This window comes from Podarcis melisellensis (assembly GCF_964234715.1).
Source record: "Podarcis melisellensis genome assembly, chromosome: 2".
NCBI lineage: Eukaryota > Metazoa > Chordata > Lepidosauria > Squamata > Lacertidae > Podarcis > Podarcis melisellensis.
This window is the reverse complement of record NC_138529.1, coordinates 64,788,187-64,810,990: the sequence shown is the minus strand read 5'-3', so window position 1 is coordinate 64,810,990 and position 22,804 is coordinate 64,788,187. Positions and strand designations below refer to the sequence as shown.

Genomic DNA, 22,804 nt, shown 5'->3' with positions numbered 1-22,804 from the left:
TCCCTGGAAAAGACCCTGATGTTGGGAAAGATGGAGGGCACAAGGAGAAGGGGACGACAGAGGACGAGATGGTTGGATAGTGTCTTCGAAGCTACAAACTGCGGGAGGAAGTGGAAGACAGAAGTGCCTGGCGTGCTCTGGTCCATGGGGTCACGAAGAGTCGGACACGACTAAACGACAAAACAACAACATAGCATTATTGCTAATTGTCCTATGTTTATGTGTTTATTTGAAATACATTTTTTTAATGTTTGATGGAATTTTTTTCATGTGTATCGTTATTACGTATGGATTTTTGCTTGTAAACCCCTTAGAAGCCATTATGGCTGTATATAAATCATCATCATCTCTAATTGCTGGTTGTGTTTGATATATAAGGACCCTTATTGCATATTGTATTTTATCACTGGATTATGGCACTGACCCATGACAGGGCCTTCTTGGAAGTGGTTCCCCATTCATAGGATGCCTGCCCTGGTGATGAGCATCTCTCTCCCTCATTATTAACTTCAAGAGGAATTCAAAAATATTTCTGTTCATCAGACATTTCATAACTGAAAGATACTGTTCCTGGCAACCGTGAAATCACCTGTGAGAATATGTGTCTGTATTTAGATGTTATATATATATATATATATATATATATATATATATATGCACTGCAATGAATAAACAATTAAATTTAAAAATTACATGACATGGGAGATTTGTAATTAGGGCTATAATACTATACAAAATTTCCTAGGAATAACTTCAATTGAATTCAATGCTCTTTACTTCAGGATAAGAACAGAAATCGTGCTCCAGCGGCGCAGCAGCAGCAGGAGGCCCCATTAGCTAAAGTGGTGCTTCAGGTTAAGAACAGTTTCAGGTTAAGTACGGACCTCCGGAACGAATTAAGTACTTAACCTTAAGTACCACTGTAATAATTTCACAAAACTAAAATAATAAAGACAATGTTTGTATTCCTTTCAGGACAGTATCACTGCTGCTCCCTACTGCCTAAGAGAGGCATAACACAAAGACAAATGTAATTTAAGTGCTGTATCTTATATTAACATAAGACGATATCACCTACCAGAATTAATTCTTCACTTGTAAGCATTTGGCTGTAGATATTCTCCTGGTGCTGTACATCCTGAGACATGACTCTGCTTTTATTACACTGTTGATTTATACATGATGTATGCAAATTCCAAGCTCCTTTGCATTGTGTTAGAAAGAGAATATTCCAGACCATGGGCCCGATGTGGCCCTATGGAGCCTGTCCACCTGGCCCTTGGGACATATTTGGCTCTGCCCTTGAGCTTCTTATTAGGCTGGAGAAGTTTCCCTACTCCTGTTCTGTTTTGTTCCAAGGACTATTATGCAAAACCAGTGTGGTCCAGTGGAAACCCGATAGCGCATAGGCCCCAGATATGTGAAAGCCCACAGACCCACTGGTGTTATGCTCAGCAGAGGGAGCCCTTTTGGTGGGCATGGCAGAGAGCATTCTCTGCGGCAGTTTCTAAATTGTGGAATTCCTTCCCAACAGATTTCTGTAGCTTGTGTTGAAGACACACCCTGAGCTTTGACAATTGCCAGGGTATTTTTGTGTAAGTGCTCACAAATACTCTGTACTGTATTGCCTTTCCCCCTCCTTTTGCCAAAGGCAGCCATTTTGTGCTGGCACGCACACAGAGCACTTATATTTCAGGACCACCTTTATTTTTTTTACCCCCAAAAGCATATAGTAGAAGGCATTCTATTCATGAGATCGTGATTTGTTTTTAATTGTTTTAATATAGTATTTTAAATTGATGTAGCCCGCACTGGGATCTTACAGTGACGGGAAAGTAAGAAATTGCAGAAGCAGCAGCATCAGCAATGTAAGAAGTTTCCTACAGAAGACGAATGCTTTCTTTGGTTTTTGTGCTGCAGGGAAAAACGCGCAGCGCCATCTAATCTCAGCTGTGGGACAAATGCTGGTGAATCACATTTTTTGCATGGTCTCCTCTGAGCTTCTATTGCGATCTCGCCCCTTCAATGATGAGACCAGAATCACAAAGCGAGTGAGTGGAAGAATGGCCAGTCTAGGAGGCTCCGCGTTCTAATATCTATGGCAAAGAGGATGACGAAACCTCGCTGGATATCAAGAGCTGCCAATCAGAAAGCAACTCTTTCACTCCGCCCGCGGTTAAGTCTATGGCTGTTGCTCCCGCCCTCCGTCCCCCCACCCACTGCCTTTTCCCCTGCCTGTCGTCCCGACGCGTAAGCCAATAGGGAGGCAGGATGCCGGAAGTTGCTCTGTGCCGGTAGTTGCGGGGAGGGAAGGAGCGGAGAGAAGCGAAGCAGGAACGGAGGCGGCAGCTGCGAAGGGAGACCAGGTGAGTTGCGCCGATTTGTGCCTGCAGAACCAGGTAGGGCCAGGGCTCCTAAAGTGTGTGGGGGGGTGTTGCGGGGGGGCGGGGTTCATTTTGATTTTGAACCGCCATTTGCCCTCCGTTTCAAAAGCTCATGTCTGCCCCTCCCTCTAAAAATGTTCGCCCACCTGGTTCTCTTCGCCACAGGGTGAGAATCTAAACTGCTACTTGAGCTGGAAGGGATCTTCAGAAGAGACTTTTTTTCCCCTTTCACGACACTGAAAACGCACTAAGGTCAACTCAGCCGCCCATATTACATAAAAAAATACATTATATTAAAAATACATTAAATCCTTACAGTCCACAGAAGTCGAGTTATCTTTAGGCGCCAGGCGAAATCATTCCTCTCCTTCCAGGCCTTTGGCTAATTAAACAATCTATGGGCGTTCAAATTTTGTTTGTGTGTGATTCTGATGATTGTTACGATGATACATATTTTTGTCGTCATTTTATTTGTATGCTGCCTTTCCATGGTTAAACCATGCTCAAGGCGGCTTACAGCGGGGAAAGGTGTACATCAGGCATCCCCAAACTCAGTCCTGTTCTGGGTCTACAATTTCCATCATCCCTGACCACTGGCCCTGTTAGCTAGGGATGATGGGAGTTGTAGTCCCAAAACAGCTGGCGGGCCGCGTTTGGGGATGCCTGGTGTACATAATTGCAAATGTAGCGGAAGTAGCTGTAAATAAATTAAAACATATCAAAAAGACTACAACCAAAGTGAACAATTTCTGCATTAACTCATGAAAGATTTAAATGTGCAAAAAAATTATATTGACCAAAGCCCATAAAAATTAGCCCACCACAATGGTCTGTTCAGAAACCTTAGCTTTTGTAGGTGCAGTCAGACAGGACTCTACCCTCTCAGGCCAGGAAGGAAGGGAACAGCTCTTCCAGAACTCACAGCCAAGATTTGTTTTTATACCGTAAACTACTTTTTATTACTTGGATGAAGGGCAGTATAGTAGTGTTTGTTACTGGGAGGAATTGTTTTGGATCAGGAAAAGTAAGCAAGGTGACCGTGTGTTGCTTAATTTACTTTGGGAGTAAATCCCATTAAGTCCCATATATCTTTAGGCACCAAGCAAAAACTTTCCTCTTTAAAGAAGCCTTTGGCTTCTGTCTGTGGCCTCTTAGCATGGGCTGGAGCTATAATGTATTTTTAATGTAATATTTTAATGTATTTTTGTGTTGTTTTAATGTAGCTATGTGGGCTTTTGTTTTGAGTTGTCTTTGGCAAGAAAAAGTGACTGATAAATTTACTAAATAAATAATAATAATACTTCTGAGTAAGTATGTATATAAGATTGCACTCTAAATTCACAGCACAGTTGCAAAATACATGGATTTCTGTAATGCAAGCTGTGGTGTCCATGTAATTTAAGGTGCTTTCTGAAAGATGTTCTGTTTCTGAAATATTGTTGAATAGTTGCTGCCTCTGCCTTATTAAATGTAGCACAAATTACCATTTCTGTCAATATTTCATTTTATTTTAAATTCTCAGTAATGTTTGTTGTGAAACATTCAAAGGAGCCCAACTAAGTAGCTCAGGCTTCCTCAATCTCGGCCCTCCAGATGTTTTTGGCCTACAACTCCCATGATCCCTAGCTAGCAGAACCAGTGGCCATGGATGATGGGAATTGTAGTCTCAAAACATCTGGAGGGCCGAGGTTGAGGAAGCCTGAATTAGCTAGTAAATATTTTTCTTAGTAATTTTTCTCCCACAACAGGCCTAAAAGGAAAAATTACACAAACCATTCTCTCTACTTACTGGTATTAAAATATGGCAGGTTTTTTTTTCTCTCTCTCTAAAACTAACATTCTAAATAATTGTTCATTATTTTAGTGATTTGATCTTCCACAATGGGTGAACCTCAGCAAGTGAGTGCCCTCCCTGCACCTCCAATGCAATATATTAAAGAATATACAGATGAAAATATCCGTAAAGGTATCACCCCGAAGCCACCACCACCAATTAAAGATAGCTACATGATGTTTGGAAACCAGTTTCAGTGTGATGAACTAATTATTCGACCATTGGAAAGCCAAGGCATTGAGCGATTACATCCCATGCAGTTTGACCATAAGAAAGAACTGAGGAAACTCAACATGTCTATCCTGATCAACTTCTTGGACCTTTTGGATATATTGATAAGGAGTCCAGGCAGCATAAAACGAGAGGAGAAACTGGAAGACTTAAAACTGCTTTTTGTTCATGTGCATCATCTTATAAATGAATATCGACCCCACCAAGCCAGAGAGACATTGAGAGTCATGATGGAAGTGCAGAAACGTCAGCGTTTGGAAACTGCAGAGAGGTTCCAGAAACATTTAGAACGAGTTGTTGAAATGATCCAGAACTGCTTGGCCTCTCTGCCAGATGACTTGCCTCACTCAGATGGAGGGATGAGGATAAAAACTGAACCTTTGGACCATGAAGACAATCTCAGTTGCATTGGACAGAATGACCAGCAGAGAGCAAGCTCTAACCTCAAGAAGGATCAGGTTTTGGATAAAGATGCAAACATGTGTAGCATTATTGATGAAATGACATAAAGACTCTTTGGAGACTTATTTTCAGTTAATGAAAGTTATTGGGAGTGAAAATGAAACTGATGCTGAAGAGTTCAGTAGAGTTTGAGATTTTCTTCTATGCTGCCTTTTGATAGTGATACTTAATGAGCAATCATGGAACATGGTCTGTAAGAGACAATAAACTCTGATTTATTTTTATAGTATTTCAGTGTGCACTATGTTTTTGTCTACTTGGCTTTAAATAAAAGTAAAACCGATAAATGGCTTTATTCTGGAAAGCATCACTTTTGTCATTTGTTACTGCCCAGATTCCGCTGATAACTCATTTCCTGATTGTGTGTGGGAAGTTCTGTACTCTGGTGGTTCTTTGTTTCAGTCAGAGCAAAAGACATACTGTATTCTACAATACTGCTAGACTGTTGCAAATATATATATATGCCAAATATAAGCAAAAAAAGCATCCCAAGAATTTCCTTTCTGAATTTTAGTTCATGAATTGAAGTAACTGATTTTGGTTTAACACAACCTTTTTAAAAACAACAACACACAAATAAATACCTAAATGTTTCCTGTCTGTTGAGATGAATGTACTTCTAAAAATATGTCTGTTTGTCACTAAATGTTGCATGATGGGCCCTACGATCATGGCACAAGATTCCATTATAGTGTGAAGCAAGTGCCTCACAGCTTGCTCAGGGACCAGTGAGGTTAACTACAGTTGTTAATCACAGTGGTTTTTATCCATTGATGGTTCCAGTAGCAGAAAGCACGTAAGTGTGTATCTCCCAGACCCCCACCAATTCTGCCCTTGCACCCGCTGCAGCCCTTTGCACAATATCCTGTGCTGTTCCAGAGGGTCCCCCAATATATTGGAGCATGAGTGCTGATAAAAGCAGCAGTGGGTCAAGAGGTTTTTTTGCTTTTAGAATATTGGATAGTTCAGTGCTGCCATGGATACAATTCAGAAAAGATAAGAGTGGAGGTGGAAACTTAGAAGTAGAACCACCAGCCCAAAATGGATAGCAACCCAATGTTGGTACTGCGGGGTGGGGGGTTCTGCATGAAAATCAGCATCTAGAGTCCCACTTCCACACAATGGCTACTGGCTCTCCTGCCAATGGACTTCCTATGTATTTCCCCCCCTTTAAATTAGATTATTTGGATTAGTGTGTTTTACTTTGAACCCTTGTGATTTTATGAAACATTGTTTCTTTGCCTCAGCAGTGAAACAGGAGTGTGCATGTATTAAACATTTCTACTACACTGCGTATGGCAGGTTTTTTTTAGTTGTCATTCTTGTGACATTAAGGGTTCAATCATACTTGCAGTGTTTTTCCTGTGAGTTGGCAAAAGAGGGCAGCACCTAACTTGCAAATTATGATTATTTTCCTCATAAGTACAGTATTATACTACCCACGTTTATTTTGTGGTTTTGCCATGACATGCTATGTTGCTGCCTTCATAAAGAATGTATTTAGTCATATCATGCATTAGGGACATGAGTAAACTAGTTTTGTACACCAAGTACAAGGAGAACCATGTACACCACCTTTAGATCCTTGGAAGATAAAGGTGGTATATAAATATAAAAAAAGAAATATGTTTCTCTGCTTTGGAGTAATAGTACAGTGACACTTAAAAGCAGGGTGAAAACTACAGCCTTAGATGCAAACACTTTAAATCAGCTGTAGGATGAAGTAGTTCTCTTCCTTTTCTTCAGGAAACAGCTGAAAAGCATGGTCATTCTTAGAATGTCTTTTACAGTGCTACCTCGGGTTAAGTACTTAATTCGTTCTGGAGGTCCGTACTTAACCTGAAACTGTTCTTAACCTGAAGCACCACTTTAGCTAATGGGGCCTCCTGCTGCTGCCGTGCCGCCAGAGCACAATTTCTGTTCTCATCCTGAAGCGAAGTTCTTAACCCGAGGTACTATTTCTGGGTTAGCAGAGTGTGTAACCTGAAACATATGTAACCTGAGGTACCACTGTATATCTGCTGAATGCAATGATTCTTCCTTCCTAAATGGTCCCTGGTGTTCAGAGTTGTGTGCTTGATGCTAATATTGCAGAGCACTTTTAGTGATGCCCAGCCATAGCAAATGAGATGAAATAATTTAAGTAGATCTAGATTTATTTGCAGAGATAATTCTCTACAAATTTCTGTTCTTATCCTGAAGGAAAGTTCTTAACCCGCGGTACTATTTCTGGGTTAGTGGAGTCTGTAAGCTGAAGCGACTGGAACCCAAGGTAAAGGTAAAGGTACCCCTGCCCGTACGGGCCAGTCGTGTCCGACTCTAGGGTTGTGTGCCCATCTCACTTAAGAGGCCGGGGGCCAGCGCTGTCCAAAGACACGTCCGGGTCACGTGGTCAGCGTGACAAAGCTGCTCTGGCGACCGGCACTAGCACAGCACATGGAAACGCTGTTTTACCTTCCCGCTAGAAAGCGGTACCTATTTATCTACTTGCACTTTGACGTGTTTTCGAACTGCTAGGTGGGCAGGAGCTGGGACCGAAAGACGGGAGCTCACCCCGCCGCGGGGATTTGAACCACCGACCATGTGATCGGCAAGCTCTAGGTGCTGAGGTTTTACCCACAGCGCCACCCGCGTCCCTTGTTACAGAGGTACCACTGTACTTAGTACAGAGGTACCACTGTACTAAGTGTCTCCCGGAGATAGTTTCTTGGCCAACAATTGCTTTTGCCAGTGGGTAGAGGGCCTGGTGACAAATTTTGGGCTTCTTCACACTCATCCTGACACAGTTGCTTCCCACTCACTGGGATCGAAAACCATGACTATAACTGTTGGAAATTAAAGAAAACCCCTTCCATGTGATTAGGAGATGACGATTTTGAAAACTAACTAAATAAAACAAATTGACTTGTGCATAATTTGCATGTCTCCCCTCAAGGCAGGGGAAGCCAGTTAGCTTGGGGGAGACTGCATCCCCAGTCAGCTTCCTGCATACCTGCTGATAAAAGGCTCTTCATAAGCTCCCGAGAAAGTGGGAACAATTAAAAGGACTCTTTTTTTATATACAAAATAAAGTGATGATGGCGCATTAGCTTCAAAGCACTGGTCTGGACCACAGTTAGCTGGACTCCCATGCCTCCTTTGTCCACCATCTCTGGGTGTTATAGTTTTGTATTTAATTCCCACACACCCATGTGGCCTTAGGACAGGTATCAACCAAATTAGAAGCAAAATTATAGAAGGAAGAGCTATGAATCTTGGCTAAGGGTGAGATAAGTTGGAATCCAAAAACACTAAGAGGGCCATGGGTTCCTCAACCCAGTGTCCTATGTGATATATTTGCACTTTGGAATGAAGGGCAAAATACTAATTTAAAACAAATAAAATGTATTTAATCAGTAAATAAATAATAATTATGTATGTCTTGGCTAGGGAAAATGTCAAGGGTTGAATCAGCAAGAATATAAACACCAGTCTATTCTTGAAATCAGCAGTGGACAGGTTCCTTTTTTCTGTTTCATACAGGATGTGGTTTCAGCAGGCTCAAAAAGCTAGACTGAAACAGACAGCAATGGTACAGGGCTGTTTTGTGAGGACTGGCTTGTGACTGTCCACACTAGGTTTGTGCACTGGGTATGGGTTAAACTCTTTATTGGGTTGAAGGAGTAATGAGATGAATTTCTGTTTTTTTCTCTTACAAAGTAAGATGCTACTTTTTCGTTTCTCCTTGGTTAAGAAAACCAATTGTTATGCTGAAATTACCAATATATTATTCAGTACATTGCATTCTTTATTTATTGAACTTTTGGATTTTAACAGGGGCTGTCTCCTGGGGGTTGGGGAAGGATCTATTGCTGGTGGCATTGCTATAAACAATTTATGTTAATCTGAAAATAAATCATTAGTTCATTGTTGTGCACTAATAAAAATTGGTGGTGCTGTTTAGCTGAGAAAAGCATATCTTCATTAGCTATCCTCTCAATATTATCTGAATTGAGTGCAATATTTATTTATGGTTGCTCATGCAAACCCCAGTAGTCAGTCAAAATAAGGCTTTGGAGTTCTTTAAGGCATTCACCATGTTCAGAAATCAACATTTATTGTGCATTGGATTTTATTGTACACATGCACTAAAGTGCCACGACTTTGGTTGCTAGTAGTGACCAAAATTAAATCCCATTGATTTCAATGGGACTTATATTAAAATAATGACTAACTTGCCTCATTTAAGTAATTGGAACTTAAGCTCAATTAACGTAGCCTGGAGCCAACTCCATGGGTGGTGTTCAAGTTTTACTTAGAGGAGACCTGTTGAAATTAATCAACATGACTAAGTTAGTTCCATTCATTTAAATGGCTCCACTCTGAATAAAATTTAGTTGAATACCACCTAGTGGGTGTCATAAACTCCACAAATAATACCCTCTGGGGGTGCAGTTTTTCTGAATTTTATCATTTGAAGTTGATGCAGCTGCATGTATTATAAAACTCAAGATGTTGGCAAGATTAAGGCACAAAATAGGCAACAGCAGACAGCTGCTCACAGTGGTGCTTACCTGACGTTCAAACAGTAGTGTCACTGCTGCTTAACACAAGGAGGTTAGTGCAATGCAAACACACCGGCAGACCCAAACTGGTGCTTCTGCTGGAGCATTTGAACTGCACTGACCTCACCCACTCCTTCCCAGTAATCAGTGATTCAGCTCTCCAGATAAGCACTGCCACACCACCATGTCCTCCACCCCTGGAAATGGGGAGGGAGGCTTGGTTGCTTCTTTTTCTCTTTAAAGACACAGTGAATGTGCATGCGCTAGATTAATTCTAATCTATTAGTTGCTTTAGCAAGCCATTAATTTGAACAACATCAAGACCCTGTAATAGTTGAATCCTAGCCTGAATGCTAATTCCCTGTCTACACATAACTTTCCAGCCACACTTTGCAATAAAAAAGATGGTGTAGAACAGTATAATGAGAAAGCCTTTATCTTCACATTTAAATCTTATGGGCAATTTCTGAAGATTATGGGAGTACTGTACAGAACAAATCCCATCCTCTGATGTCCTGAGCAAAGCATTTTGACATTGCTGTGGAAGTTTGTTGCCTTTTGACCAAGATGTCCACAGTATTTACCAAACACCAGCACTGGGTGGCCCAGTGAGATGTGAACTAACCACAGGGCGGGGAAAGGAAAGAAAGCCTGCTGCTGAGTGCTGTGACTTAGGTCACACATGATGTAGATCAGAAATTAGAGAAGTCAGAAGCTTGGTTGTGAAATGAGCATTCTGTTAAATCTCCGCTTGCAGTAGGAACAAAGCCACCCTCTGCTGCCATCTAAGCCTATACCATGTTTCCCCTGGAACGAATTCTGCTGGTGGTCTTTACAGGTAATCAAACATTAACAAAATTATAAATTATGGAGTTGCACTTCTGGGAAATCATTGTTTTAGACTTGTACAGTGTAATTGTTCAGTATGTAAATATTTAATTCTCTTTAATTCAAGACTAGAAATCTGGCAAATGATTGTGATTTCTAACATACTCCTTTTAAGGCTGTAATACCAGATATATACCTAAATTGACTTGCCTCTGAGTAAACGTGCTTAGGGATGAAGATGCAGGAATGAGAGAAAGTTAACATGCTGCTGCTGTTTGCATATGGTATATGATTTCAAGAGCTTAGGCACTAATACTACATTCATTTCCTAACAGTCAGCATCAACCATGTGACATATTAAGATGTTATTGAGGCTGACTGCATGTAATGCATGTTCACCTAACTGGAACAGATCCTTGTGATAACCATGTGAAAACTATAAGCCTCACCTGCACCCTAGGTTTCCAGAATACCTGGTTCTGTGCTACAATATGCTATGATATCCCTGCACAGTATCAATTCGTATAATTTGAAACACGGGGCTCAACAGCGTCAGCAAGAGTTGTGAGGATATGAGTCACATGCTATCAGCATACAGACTTCAGCATTTGAAAGAAAATGATATTCTGTTCCTGCAAAATCTGACCACAGTAATTAACAGCAAAGGGGCTTCCCACCAGCACAAATGCTCTTTTGTTTCTGGTAGAGAACATATTTTTCTTTTCTTTTTCTCACACTAAAGCTAAATGTGATGGGAGAAATCACGCCTCATTTAGTCCCAAACAATCCTTTCCACATCTGGTTCAATATTTCCTACTTTTATCCTCCAGTCTGGTTCAGCAGCAAGCTGATTTCTATGCTTGTTCTTCATATAAGAAAATGTTGAAAATGTTTGTTCACAATGATATGTGGAACAAAAGGGAACTAGATGTCTCAAAGCTTTTTCACCTAACGTCTTATAATCAGCAAAAACCTTCACCCAGAATTGGTCCAGTCTACATTCTTTTAAAAATGATTTCAATGAACCATCACAAGTCACATCAACAGGTACATCTTGCTCTTCTGCAGATAGTTGTACATCACCACATTCAAAAGGATTCCTTACACATGGGTGCTCAGGATTTTGTGCAGGGAAGTAATCTCTGATGCTGGTCGCTAAATCATGCAGGTGCTCAGTGATGTAATGTTTTACTTATGGCATCAATTCTATGTCAATGGCCCCCAGAAATGTCTCCAGTGTTGGGATATTAGTGAGGCTACCACCTCAGCTTGCCCATAATCATAATTTTAAAATCACTGCCGCAGTCTTATCTTCAACATAAAAAAATATTCACATCACTACCTTGAAGGCTTGTGTTGAGAGTGCTCAAGTATGTGAAAATGTCTGCTAAGTAGGCTACCATACACAACCACAGAAAGTTGTTCAACTGATCACATGAAATTTTGAATCTGTCAGAAAAACTATTGAGTCAGACCACTGATCCATTTGGCTCAGTATTGTCTCTACAGTTAATGGCAGTAGTTCTCCAGGATTTCAGATAAGGATCTCTGCCAGGGCATGCGCAAAGCAGATGCTCTACCCTGAGCTATTGCCTATCCCCAGACAGTAGGAAAAGTTCTCCATTTCTACACTGCAACTGAATTTAAAAAAAGGAACTGTGTATAGAACTTGCAAGTGCTCTATATGCAGAAGGCTTTTTATATGCTATTCCTTACTTGTAATCTGAGATGGTGCATCTTAGCAAAACTTTGTAGCATAAGGTTCTGCAATCTGAGGGATCTTGCATCTTCAAGACATAGGTGAAGGCTTGGTCAGGGCTTGATAAAGTATTGGTGAAGACTGAGTAGAAAACAGATGGAATTTTGTAATTTTGGTGGTAGTAGTAGTAGTAGCAGCAGCAGCAGCAGCAGCAGTATTAATTTATAATAATACAGTCCTTCTGTGCCCAAGTTTCATCCCTGGCTGAAATAGATTAATTAGTTAAATACTGTACTTATTTGGAGTGAGGTTTTTATTCTTGCTTATTACCCAATAGAAACAACCAACTTTTTAATTTATTTGGTTTCTGCCCTACATCTGTTTCCTCCCAACCCCAAATGTAGCCACATAGCTTGACTCAGAAAACAAGAAAACAAAATGCTATTTTGTTGCAATTCATATATATATATTTATATATTGTGGCAATTTGCTTAGCTATTTTCCCTGTTGGACTTCCAAGCTGAGACATGAATCCCAAACTCATAAGGCAAGATTCACTGAAAACCCTATCCACAAGCAGTGGGAGAGTCCTCTAAACCTGATAGTCCTTGGAAGCAATTAGAACTTATTTTTAGTTAAAAAGTAGAGAGCAAGGGGAAGGGAACCCTTACTTTAAAAAAAAATGATAGGCATGTGAATCCGCCCCGTGGAGTGAACCATTTGCTCTCCTCTCCCCTGCCCCCTCCAATCGCAAAAGCCCTAAGAAACTGTGTCAGAGGTTTTTGCTCAATCCCAGCTCACTTGCCACCCAGCAACTCTTTCACAAGGTTTTCCCTGGCCAGCAAGCAGGCGCTGGTTATGAGCAGAGGCTGGATGATCCGTGGAAGGCTTTCACTGTGCAAATAACAAGATAAGCAAGTCCCCTGGGTGTGTTCCGTGGACCCCTAGGGGTCCCCGGACCCCCATTTGGGAACCACTGCTCTAAACTGATTTGTTTAATAAGAATATTTATCAGTTATTTTTTGTTGCTTGCTAAAGAATTTACCAAACATTTCAGAAACTTCCACTGAAGTGCATAAGTGATGACTGCTATTGAAAAGTTAGTATTTACAAGTTGCATCCAATGGTGTTCCTCTGCTGATAGAAAGCTCTTTGATCCAGCAAAGAGTTTCTCAGCAGAACAGGGAGCCTATGACTCACCCTCTTCCCTGCAACCCTACTACCTTCCACATTGTTCCAAAGGTCCCCCATTCAAAAATCAGATTCCTTCTCCATTCCTCTATGGTTCTATAAGCTCAAAGAGCTTTCTGATATTGAATGGACGCCTTTGGATACAGCCCTATGAATCCGCCCCCCATAAATGACTACACATTTTGTTATGGAGAAACATACTTCCTGTTTGAGCACCCACATTATTGTTCAGCATAGTTTGGGTGTGTTTTCTCTTTATTTTCTTGGCTTCAACTCAAGAGACTGAGCTGAGGTGTTGGAATATGTGCCTGGGAAGAATATTTTCAAATTACCAAGTCAGCATAATATTAGGCTTTAGGAAAGTTGCTGAGATGGAAATCTTTTTACAGATACATTGTTGTTCCCACAGTTTGTCATAATTCCATTCTTTTTTTCTTTCCTTTTTTGTAACTGTAGTGTCTTCCCCTACATGCTTGTTGACATCAGTTTCTGGGACTACAATACAGGGAAAAGTGGGCCAGAACATCACTTTACCCTGTCATTATTCTACTGTGGAAAATGGGATCAGAACCATATGCTGGGGGCGAGGAAGTTGCCCTCTATCTTGGTGTTCCAGTCAAATTTTCCATACCAACAAACAGCAATCGAAGGAAAGCAAGTATTATCTACTGGGAGATGTTCATCAAGGAGATGTGTCTCTGACAATTGTGAACGTAACAGAAGAAGATTCGGGAACATACTGTTGTCGTGTGGACATAAGTGGCTTGTTCAACGATCTGAAACATAACATTGAAGTTGTGATTGAGAAAGGTGAGCAGAATGCTTCCACCAGGCATATGCCAATTTGTCATTATCTAAGACAATATTTGCAGCATATTTTTAAGTTTGGCAAAATGTTAAAGGGAGGGTCTTGATAAAACTTTTTACAAAAAATGTAGAGCTTCTGCTATGAAGGCTAGTAATCCCAATAAATCATATGTCTATTCCCTCCCACCAAACATGGGTAGCATCAAAAAATGATTATGTATATTTGCAGAGGATGGGTATCAATAGCTAAATGGAAATTATTTCTTGACTCGATGGGCTTTTGGTTTACTGCAGCAAAGCAGTTCTTTTGTCATTATGCCTTTAAATCATAAATACCCAATAATCACATTCCCTTCACACACAAATATACATCTGTATTTACACTCACAACTAAAGGTGGGTTTCTGCTGTTACATTCTCATATTCTTAGAATTAGTCCTGTGCCAAGCAAAACTTCAATCCAGCAAGTTGATGGCTCAGATTTTCAGGCCATATGACATCCTGAAATATAAAAGTTGCAGCAGTAATTTGGTTCATGATCAGAGGGCTTGGTCATAGCTGATCTCTGCTGGAATGAAAGGTAAACCTAAAAATGAGACAGCAGTTGATATCATGCTAAAAGGAAGAGACCACTGGGCAAGTTCAAAGTATATGTGTGAATGCAACTTCTGCACAGCCATCCATAGTTTGGTAAACCTCAATGACCAGTAGATGTTCACACGATTCTTTACTATATTAGCTTCAGGCACAAGTCCAAAAAGTGCTAAATATATTCCATTGTATCTAATGCTTCTGGGGCTTGTACCCAAAGCTAATATAGCAGTAGTGTGGAACCTTAAGCCTGCAAACTAAATAGACCTGCCAGGTCCTGTCAAATGGTCTGTGAGACAATTTCTTCCAAACAGGACATACCTGTAAGAACTATGGCCCTTGGAAGGTTGGACAGGTACAAATCAGGTAGTTGGGCTCAAAGAGGTTCACTACCCCTGTAATGCAGCAAAGATTTACATTTTTGCTAAATATGGTATGGTGCAACTGACTTGCCTGTTCTTTTTCTTAATCAGGGAACTGGAGTCCAACTTCAGCTAGAGTACCAGGTATATGTATATAGATGGATTGTGAATTTGTTAGTCTCCATTGGTTAGTCTCAAGTCTAGTGAAGCATGGAGTGAAATGAAATGAAGTGTTGACTGTAACTCTGAAAGAAAAGAAGAAAGAATAAATTAGAAGAAATAGTGAGTGTGCTTAACTCCCATTTTAAACTGACAACACTAGATTTTTTTATCCATGCATATAACTTGGGACTCATCATCCAGAAGCATCTATTTATGTTTTCAAAGACAGCTATAATTATAATTATAATTATTTATTTGTACCCCACCCATCTAGTGGCTCCCAATAGAATATTAAAAATACAATACAACATCAAACATGAAAAACTTCCCTAAACAGGGCTGCCTTCAGATGTCTTCTAAAAGTCAGATAGTTGTTTATTTCCTTGACATTTGATGGGAGGGCGTTCCCCAGGGCGGGCACCACTACCGAGAAGGCCCTCTGCCTGGTTCCCTGTAGCTTTGCTTCTCGCAATGATGGAACCACCAGAAGGTCCTTGGTGCTGGACCTCAGTGTCCGAGCTGAACGATGGGGGTGGAGACGCTCCTTCAGGTATACTGGGCTGAGGCCATTTAGGGCTTTAAAGGTCAGCACCAGCACTGTGAATTCAGGTTGTATGAATGAGTATGCTGCTTTATCTTTGCTTTGTCTAGCTACTATACACTTCACTGAAACTTACTTTGCTTTGGAACCAAGATGGATGTCCAGCACACAACCCCCACAGGATGTAAGTATCTGCATGGCCTCTTTGCAGATTGATGGTAATGTTACATAACTTTTAGGTACAAAATGTCCTTCCAAAACTTATCTGTGTTAAATATTGTTCTTTCTTGTTATTGCTATCCATCATTTTTGGTGAGTGAACCATAAATAAACAACTTCTTCTTTTCCTCTTACATGAAGCCTTTGGCAGACTCTTATTTCCCCCCCCCCCATACTCTACTCTATTAAGCTTAAGTATAACTAAATTAATATTCCTTCTTGTTTTATCTTGCCTTCACCCTCCACCTACTGTCTTTCCCTGTGTTTGTTCTCAGACTGAAAGCGTCCTTTTCTGCTTTGTAAAGTACTGTGCACATAGATGGATATATAAAACAGACCTTTTTACCATTATGATAATAATTTACTGTATTTTTCTGTGTCTAAAACACCTCCATGTATAAGATGCTCCCTATTTATGGGGACTCAAATTTAAGAAAATGGGGGGATATTGCCCAGAGTTGTTGAGCTTTTTTGGGGTGATTGCAAAAAAACAAAAACCACTCACCCACCATAATGAGCAGCACAACTCGAAAAACCCACCAATCGTTAGGCAGCATGACAACAGATGATGCAAATCACCCCCCCCCCATTGCCACCACCACAGCAAATTGAAAGCAGTGCTTGCCGCAGCCACCAATCACCCACCCAAACGCAACTGACAATCTCCTGCTCCCGAAAACGACCAATCCTCCGTGCCAATTCTGCACTAACCGTGTATAACCCCCAGTTTGGAGATCATTTGAAAGGGAAAAAAACACTTGTCTTATACACAGAAAAGTACGGTATCTCATCAGATTTCATGAGTACAAGCATAATGTTCATTACTATAACACTCCTAGCAGATTAGCTCACCTCATCTATATTACCCTATTAATTCCATTTCTGTATAAGTAACTTGTTTGAAAGGTAATCTGTTATATCTGGACATAAGTGTTTGTATTGCACTTTTCAGTTTCTACTCAGTGAGGTCATTTCTGTATTATTATTTTTTTGCAGAATATTTATGTACATTTTACCACACTAACAAGAGAGGAAAGAAAAGAAGAACCTTCAAGGACAGCCCTATATGTTGGCATTGGAACATGTGCAGTAGTATTATTGCTCATTGTGGCAATGCTGGCACTTAAGTGTAAGTATTCCTGTAGTTTTGCAGAATTTCACTGTATATTTTTCAACATTGGCAAATGAGGGAGGGAAGACAGAATCTCTCAGGGCTAGTGCTGGAAGAGATGCAGTATCATTATTAGTCAATATTTGTGGGACTAAAGGATTGTATTCAATGCAGCGCTATGTCAAGGTCCCAATGGTGTAAGGATCACCACTAGCACAATGGGTCTTTTTGCCTCCCCTCCCCTCGTGCAGTGGAGTAGCATGGGTTTGCCAGCTCCTGGGATGGGGCAAGTATTGCACCTCCTGGTAGACTGGGTAGCTGGGGTGGGGACACTCGCCAGGGGGGTGCGTGTGGAGGATGAACAGAGCCCGCCATCAACAGGCTACTTGCCCGTTGCCCACTAGTCAAACTCACCTGCCAGCAGGACTCTGTTGTGGGAGCACAGTCAGGTGTGTGCCCAGGGCCATGGCCTCCCTGGTCCATCACACCACGCCTCTGCCCTTATGTGGCCTCTAAATCTGTTCTGGAGTATCCTACATCCCTCCGTTGGTTCGCACCAGCACAAGTACACACATAGAGAGCAGTTCTCATGGACGTATTTCAGAAATATTTGGACTGTTTGGCTTTGAGATATTGAGTTGTGCATGTGGTTATTAGTTTGGCATTGTATATATTAGTTAAGGTTTCATGTACAGTGGTACCTCAGTTTACAAATAGCCCTGTTTACGAACTATTCGGTATAAGAACTCGACAAAACCAAAAGTAGTGTTCCGGTTAGTGAACTTTACCTCGGTCTACGAACGGAAGCCGAATGGTGGAAGGGCACCGGTGGTGGGAGGCCTCATTAGGGAAAGCACATCTCAGTTTAAGAACAGCTTTGGTTTAAGAACAGACTTCCGGAATGGATTATGTTTGCAAACTGAGGTACCACTGTATTATAAATTGTTAAAATGTCATACATTATTGTTAATGAATTTAGAGTTGCTAAATTTGTGGATTACAGCTCTCATCATCCCTGACTATTGGTCATGCTGACTGGGGCTCATGGGAGCTGAATTCCAGCAACATGTGGAAGACCACAAGCTCTCCATCCCTGTTCCAATATAAAAACAAAGCTTTTCATGCCAACACTGCATGCAACGCCTGTCAATTTACAACTTTTCTATGCCTCTAGCAGAGGAGCCAAATCCTAGGGGCAGAGGAGTCTTTGGCAACCCAGTAAAATATTTGGGGGGTGGGAGGGCAAAGTTGATGGGCATTGCTATTCAAATGGTATGTGTGTGCCACATCATGAGAGCAGTTATGTAGCGTGGGGCTTACTGGCCCCCGCAATATTTTATTCAAGTTGGCACCTCTGCTTTTAATAAGTCCAGTCCACAGATGTTATAGCAGCCACCAATCCTTGTTTTTGTTGTTGTTATTCACTAAAAGCATAGCATCTTTTACAACCAACCATATATAGTTAATAATTAACATTTTTTAATACCAATAAACACAAACGGTATTCATTGCCAATTACTGTAATTCATTATTCTAATACTGCGGAGTAGAGAAGAGAGACAATATGTCACCTTGCCCTAGTAACCAGGTTGACTATTGCCCTATTTTCATCAAAATGGATTTTGGAACAATGAAAGTGCAAACATATTACAGGTAATGCCTTACTAGCAAAATCAGGATGATTTACTTGCTGCATACAAATATGGAAATAGGACAGACTTTCTGGAGGGCAGTAATATCAGGAAGTACTGTTTGGTAGTTCCTCTATAATAATCTCACTCTTAATCTAATGAAAGCAACTGCCTTTTATATTATTTATGCTTTTTAAAAACATCCCACAGGGTATTTACACAAGAAGCAGAAGATGAGTAATTCTATAAGGTAATTACTATTCAAGTCTGTTTCTAGTTTAATGCTAAGAAGAGTAGATACTATAGTAATTCTACAACTTGCAATTGTTCTGGTACAAAGTGAAGTAATATTACAGTTGGAGAGTTCAGCACGAGTGCTACATATTCACATTCATTGGAAATATATAGGTAACATCATGGGTTACATTAGGATGTTTATAGGCCTGGATTTAAAGCATGCAAATACTTCCATGTGTGTCACATGGGGCTAGTTATGAGAAGCAGACAGAAGGGTAGGCCTGAATACCAATTTTCAAAATGAGGGGAATTTCAAAAGCAGATTATGAAATGAAGTAATGGTCTGCTGCTTAAAGGAAAGGTAAAAAAAGAAAACCCCAAACACCCCACTGGGTATATTGAGTTATTTCTGGTGACCATTTCTATCTCTCAGTACATCCTTGAGAATAATGCTATGGCATTTGCAGAGTAATTATTTTAGGGAGAGGGAGAACGTTGTTGCCACAAAACTGGTGGTGGCTGCAGCAAAACACAAAGCTGTGGGTATGTTTTGTCCCCCAGATTTTAAAATTCAAGCCACGAATTCTCACTTGGTAACTTTCAGTTCAGCACTAGAAAACATATGACCATTATTTGTCCATTTTGTTTGGTCCTGAGTTATTTCTAGAGATGTTGATAAGGTACAATTTTGATGGTTTGCCAGAAAACAAGTCTTCCTCAGGTTATCCTTAATTGGGCCCAGATTGTTTCAGTTTGTGTATGATTTGTAATGGGATTGTTACATCTGCCCTCTCCGAAACTTCTTCTGAATTTTTTAAAAAGTAAGGAGCTGGCAGGGAGGTGACACAGACCTCAGGTGTATGGCCTGGATGCTGCAGCACATGTTCATAGCAGCATCAAGATGCCTCACAGCAAACCCAAGGCAGCCAAAGCCATTCTGAGTATAGGTCACCAAGACAGTACCCCTAGCTTGGAGAAGAATCAGGAAGAAACTAAAGCCTGAAAGGAAGTGATCTACTTTACCAACAAATAGTTACTAAAAAAGAAGGAATCAGTGAGGAAGAACTGGCTGTCTTTCTTTCTATCACGGTCTCCCCCTCTCGGGGTCAGGTAGCTTATTGCAAGTGTTGTTGCTTTACTCGCAGAAATAAAAACTTTAAAATCAATGAAAGCAGTACAAACAACAACACAACAAAAATATTTAAAAGGCCAAATTAAAAAGAGGTGTCTTGATACCTTTTCTAAAAACAAGGAAAATCGTAACTCTGAGGGGAGCACGTTCTAGAATATGATAGCGATAAGAAGAGCTCTTGGGCATGACTATCAAGCGGGCCTCTGCAGATGGCAGTATCCTCAAAAGGGCCCATCCTGCAAGAACTAAATAGCTGAACAGCTTCATAACAATGCAGGGTGTTCTTTAGGGAGCCAGGTCCTAGGTCAGAATAGCTAAACACACCTGTGTGTCTTAAACTCCTGCCTCGAGAAAACTGAAGGGAATTGGTGCATAGACTAACCTTGAGGGTAGACTCCAAAAATTGGGGAATACTAAAATTTGTTGAATGATCAAACTTGTTACTTTAATGATAGTGTAATTGCTATGGCTTCACATATTCCATTTAGCCCAAACGCGATTTATATTTGCTTTCTCTTTCCAGTCAAGTGGCAATCTCAAGCTCAGCCACTGGAGGAATTCGACATGTTATGGAGACTGGTGTCCGTGCACCGGAAAATATTTATGAGATGGATTAGAATAAGAATAATATGCACAGTCTAGATTGTGTTGACAACTACACCAAGAGGTGTTACTTGGAGCAGACTGGCTATCAAAAAGATATCTGTAAAACAACGAGTATGTCCGGATTCACTGGTGGCCAGACTTTTTGGGGAGAACTTCACATGTTTTTCTACAGAGTGAGACACGGCAACTTTATTACAGTACATATGCATACTGTTGTGCTTTGATATGTGTTTCCCTCTAGTATGCTGTGTAAGAGAAACAGACCAGAGCTGGAAGCCTGACTCTATGCCATAACCCAGCCTTTCCCACCCTGGTGTCCCCTAGATGGGTTGACCTATAACTCCCATCAGCCCAGACAGCATGGCCAGTGGTTAGGGATGATGAAATTTGCCATGCAAAATATTTGGAGGGCATCAAATTGGAAAAGGATGCCATAACCAGTTTCTCCTTCTGAAGAACCACGCCACAGTTGCCTACTGTCTGTTTAATTGGCCATCCATCACCTAAAGGCACAGATACAACTTCTTAGGTCTTTTATGTATATCATGCAAGTGAGGTTCTCTCAATTAAAAGGAGGACAACAAATAGCCATGTGACTGCTGCTGAAAACTTTACTACATGGAATCCTTCCCCACATGATGGACCAGTTTTCCAGTCCTTGGGGTCAAGTACTGGGATAACATATTTCATTGGGTAGTCTGATTGAAATCAGAGGGTGGGCAATGCAATTCACATGGTCATAGTCTTGGCTGACATCCCTGAGTACAATCACAGTCTCCATAAGATTGATATAATCTGTTGTATTGTACCACCACGAGCTGTAATTAGTAAGTTTTCTTTCCTCCTTAATTATCGATCTGCTTACATCGTTATGTGTGCTCCTCCTTTCTGTTGCCCATAATTTTTAAACTTTCTTGCAAAATAAAACTTTAGCTTTTTTATAAAAAAAAAGAGGGGGAAGGAAACAAGAGGGACAACTCAGATATACAACTTAGTACAGATTAGTCATTTATAGTTATCTGCAGATCAGAGGGAAAACTATGTTCTAATTTTTCCAGTGGCTCACTAGAGGGCACTCAAAGTACTACTTTGATATATCAGTTTGAGTTTTATATTCCACATGGGCTTTCCATTTCCTGGAGACCAGGAGTTTCAAGATTTTACTATTATGTGTCCTTTACTATGTGTGTCCTTCTAAATCACACACACACAAACATGGCAAAACCCTGAAAATAAATAAAGATTATTTCCTGTATTTTGTTGATTAGCAGTTTTATTTGGGAATTCCCAATTCGTGAAATGACTCTCTTCAACCATGTTGTTGTTGTTGTTGTTTAGTTGTTTAGTCGTGTCTGACTCTTCGTGACCCCATGGACCAGAGCATGCCAGGCACTTCTGTCTTCCACTGCCTCCCGCAGTTTAGTCAAACTCATGCTGGTAGCTTTGAGAACACTATCCAACCATCTCATCCTCTGTCATCCCCTTCTCTTTGTGCCCTCCATCTTTCCCAACATCAGGGTCTTTTCCAGGGAGTCTTCTCTTCTCATGAGGTGGCCTCAGCTTCAGGATCTGTCCTTCCAGTGAACACTCAGGGCTGATTTCCTTAAGAATGGATAGGTTTGATCCTCTTGCAGTCCATGGGACTCTCAAGAGTCTCCTCCAGCACCATAATTCAAAAGCATCTATTCTTTGGCAATCAGCCTTCTTTATGGTCTCTTCAACCATAGGTGGTATCATGTAAGACACTGGCCAACACTGCATTGCCCACATGGTATCTGGACTATTATGCTGATGGAAGAAATAACTTGGTACCACAGATTTATTAATGAAAAAGCAAAGACAGATAAATTCCAATGCATAGAGTGGTACCTTATTTCTTATATTAACACCCATCGTTTACATCAGGAACCTTCATCAGCCACACCAGAAATTTGGAAATTATAATAACATATTTTTACAACACAGTCAGGATCATTGTTTAATGTTAATGACTGTACATGTAATAACAATAATTTATTACTTATACCCCGCCCATCTGGCCGGGCCTCCCCAGCCACTCTGGGCGGCTCCCAACAGAACATTAAAAGCACAATAAAACATCAAACATGAAAAACTTCCCTGAACAGGGCTGCCTTCAGATGTCTTCTAAAAGTCAGATAATGTAGTTGTTTATTTCCCTAACATCTGATGGAAGGGCGTTCCACAGGGTGGGCACCACTACTGAGAAGGCCT

The 22,804-nt window shown here is 40.8% G+C and overlaps 3 protein-coding genes across 4 annotated transcripts in view; 2 read left to right on the top strand and 1 right to left on the bottom strand.

Moving 5' to 3' along the window:
- Nucleotides 1-1,224, bottom strand: part of ITK (IL2 inducible T cell kinase) — a 33,538-nt gene extending 32,314 nt beyond the window's left edge. Inside the window, exon 1 of the mRNA XM_081901044.1 lies at nt 1,079-1,224. Coding sequence (XP_081757170.1) covers nt 1,079-1,147 — 69 coding nt within the window. The 5' untranslated portion in view covers nt 1,148-1,224. The remainder of the gene's footprint in view (nt 1-1,078) is intronic.
- A 996-nt stretch (nt 1,225-2,220) lies between these two features.
- On the top strand, nt 2,221-5,140 carry MED7 (mediator complex subunit 7). 2 transcript variants are annotated; one of them, XM_081901142.1, is made up of 2 exons: nt 2,221-2,366; nt 4,249-5,140. In XM_081901142.1, the coding sequence occupies exon 2, from the start codon at nt 4,266-4,268 to the stop codon at nt 4,956-4,958; it is 693 nt and encodes a 230-aa protein (XP_081757268.1). In that variant the 5' UTR covers nt 2,221-2,366; nt 4,249-4,265; the 3' UTR covers nt 4,959-5,140. The 2 variants fall into 2 exon arrangements, with proteins under 2 accessions (XP_081757268.1, XP_081757269.1); XM_081901143.1 differs by having other exon boundaries at nt 2,279-2,399.
- A 4,867-nt stretch (nt 5,141-10,007) lies between these two features.
- On the top strand, nt 10,008-21,826 carry HAVCR2 (hepatitis A virus cellular receptor 2). The gene is made up of 7 exons (XM_081899455.1): nt 10,008-10,293; nt 13,630-13,983; nt 15,045-15,077; nt 15,747-15,820; nt 16,852-16,984; nt 18,808-18,847; nt 20,490-21,826. The coding sequence occupies exons 1-7, from the start codon at nt 10,254-10,256 to the stop codon at nt 20,581-20,583; spliced, it is 768 nt and encodes a 255-aa protein (XP_081755581.1). The 5' UTR covers nt 10,008-10,253; the 3' UTR covers nt 20,584-21,826.
- The last annotated feature ends 978 nt before the right edge of the window (nt 21,827-22,804 follow it).

Excerpts from the sequence above, each read along its gene's own strand:
- HAVCR2 (XM_081899455.1), top strand. The coding sequence starts at position 10,254 with ATGTTTCCCCTGGAACGAATTCTGCTGGTGGTCTTTACAG. Across the intron at positions 16,985-18,807 it reads GGCAATGCTGGCACTTAAGT|GGTATTTACACAAGAAGCAG; the intron begins GTAAGTATTCCT and ends AACATCCCACAG. Across the intron at positions 18,848-20,489 it reads AAGATGAGTAATTCTATAAG|TCAAGTGGCAATCTCAAGCT; the intron begins GTAATTACTATT and ends TTCTCTTTCCAG.
- MED7 (XM_081901142.1), top strand. The coding sequence starts at position 4,266 with ATGGGTGAACCTCAGCAAGTGAGTGCCCTCCCTGCACCTCCAATGCAA.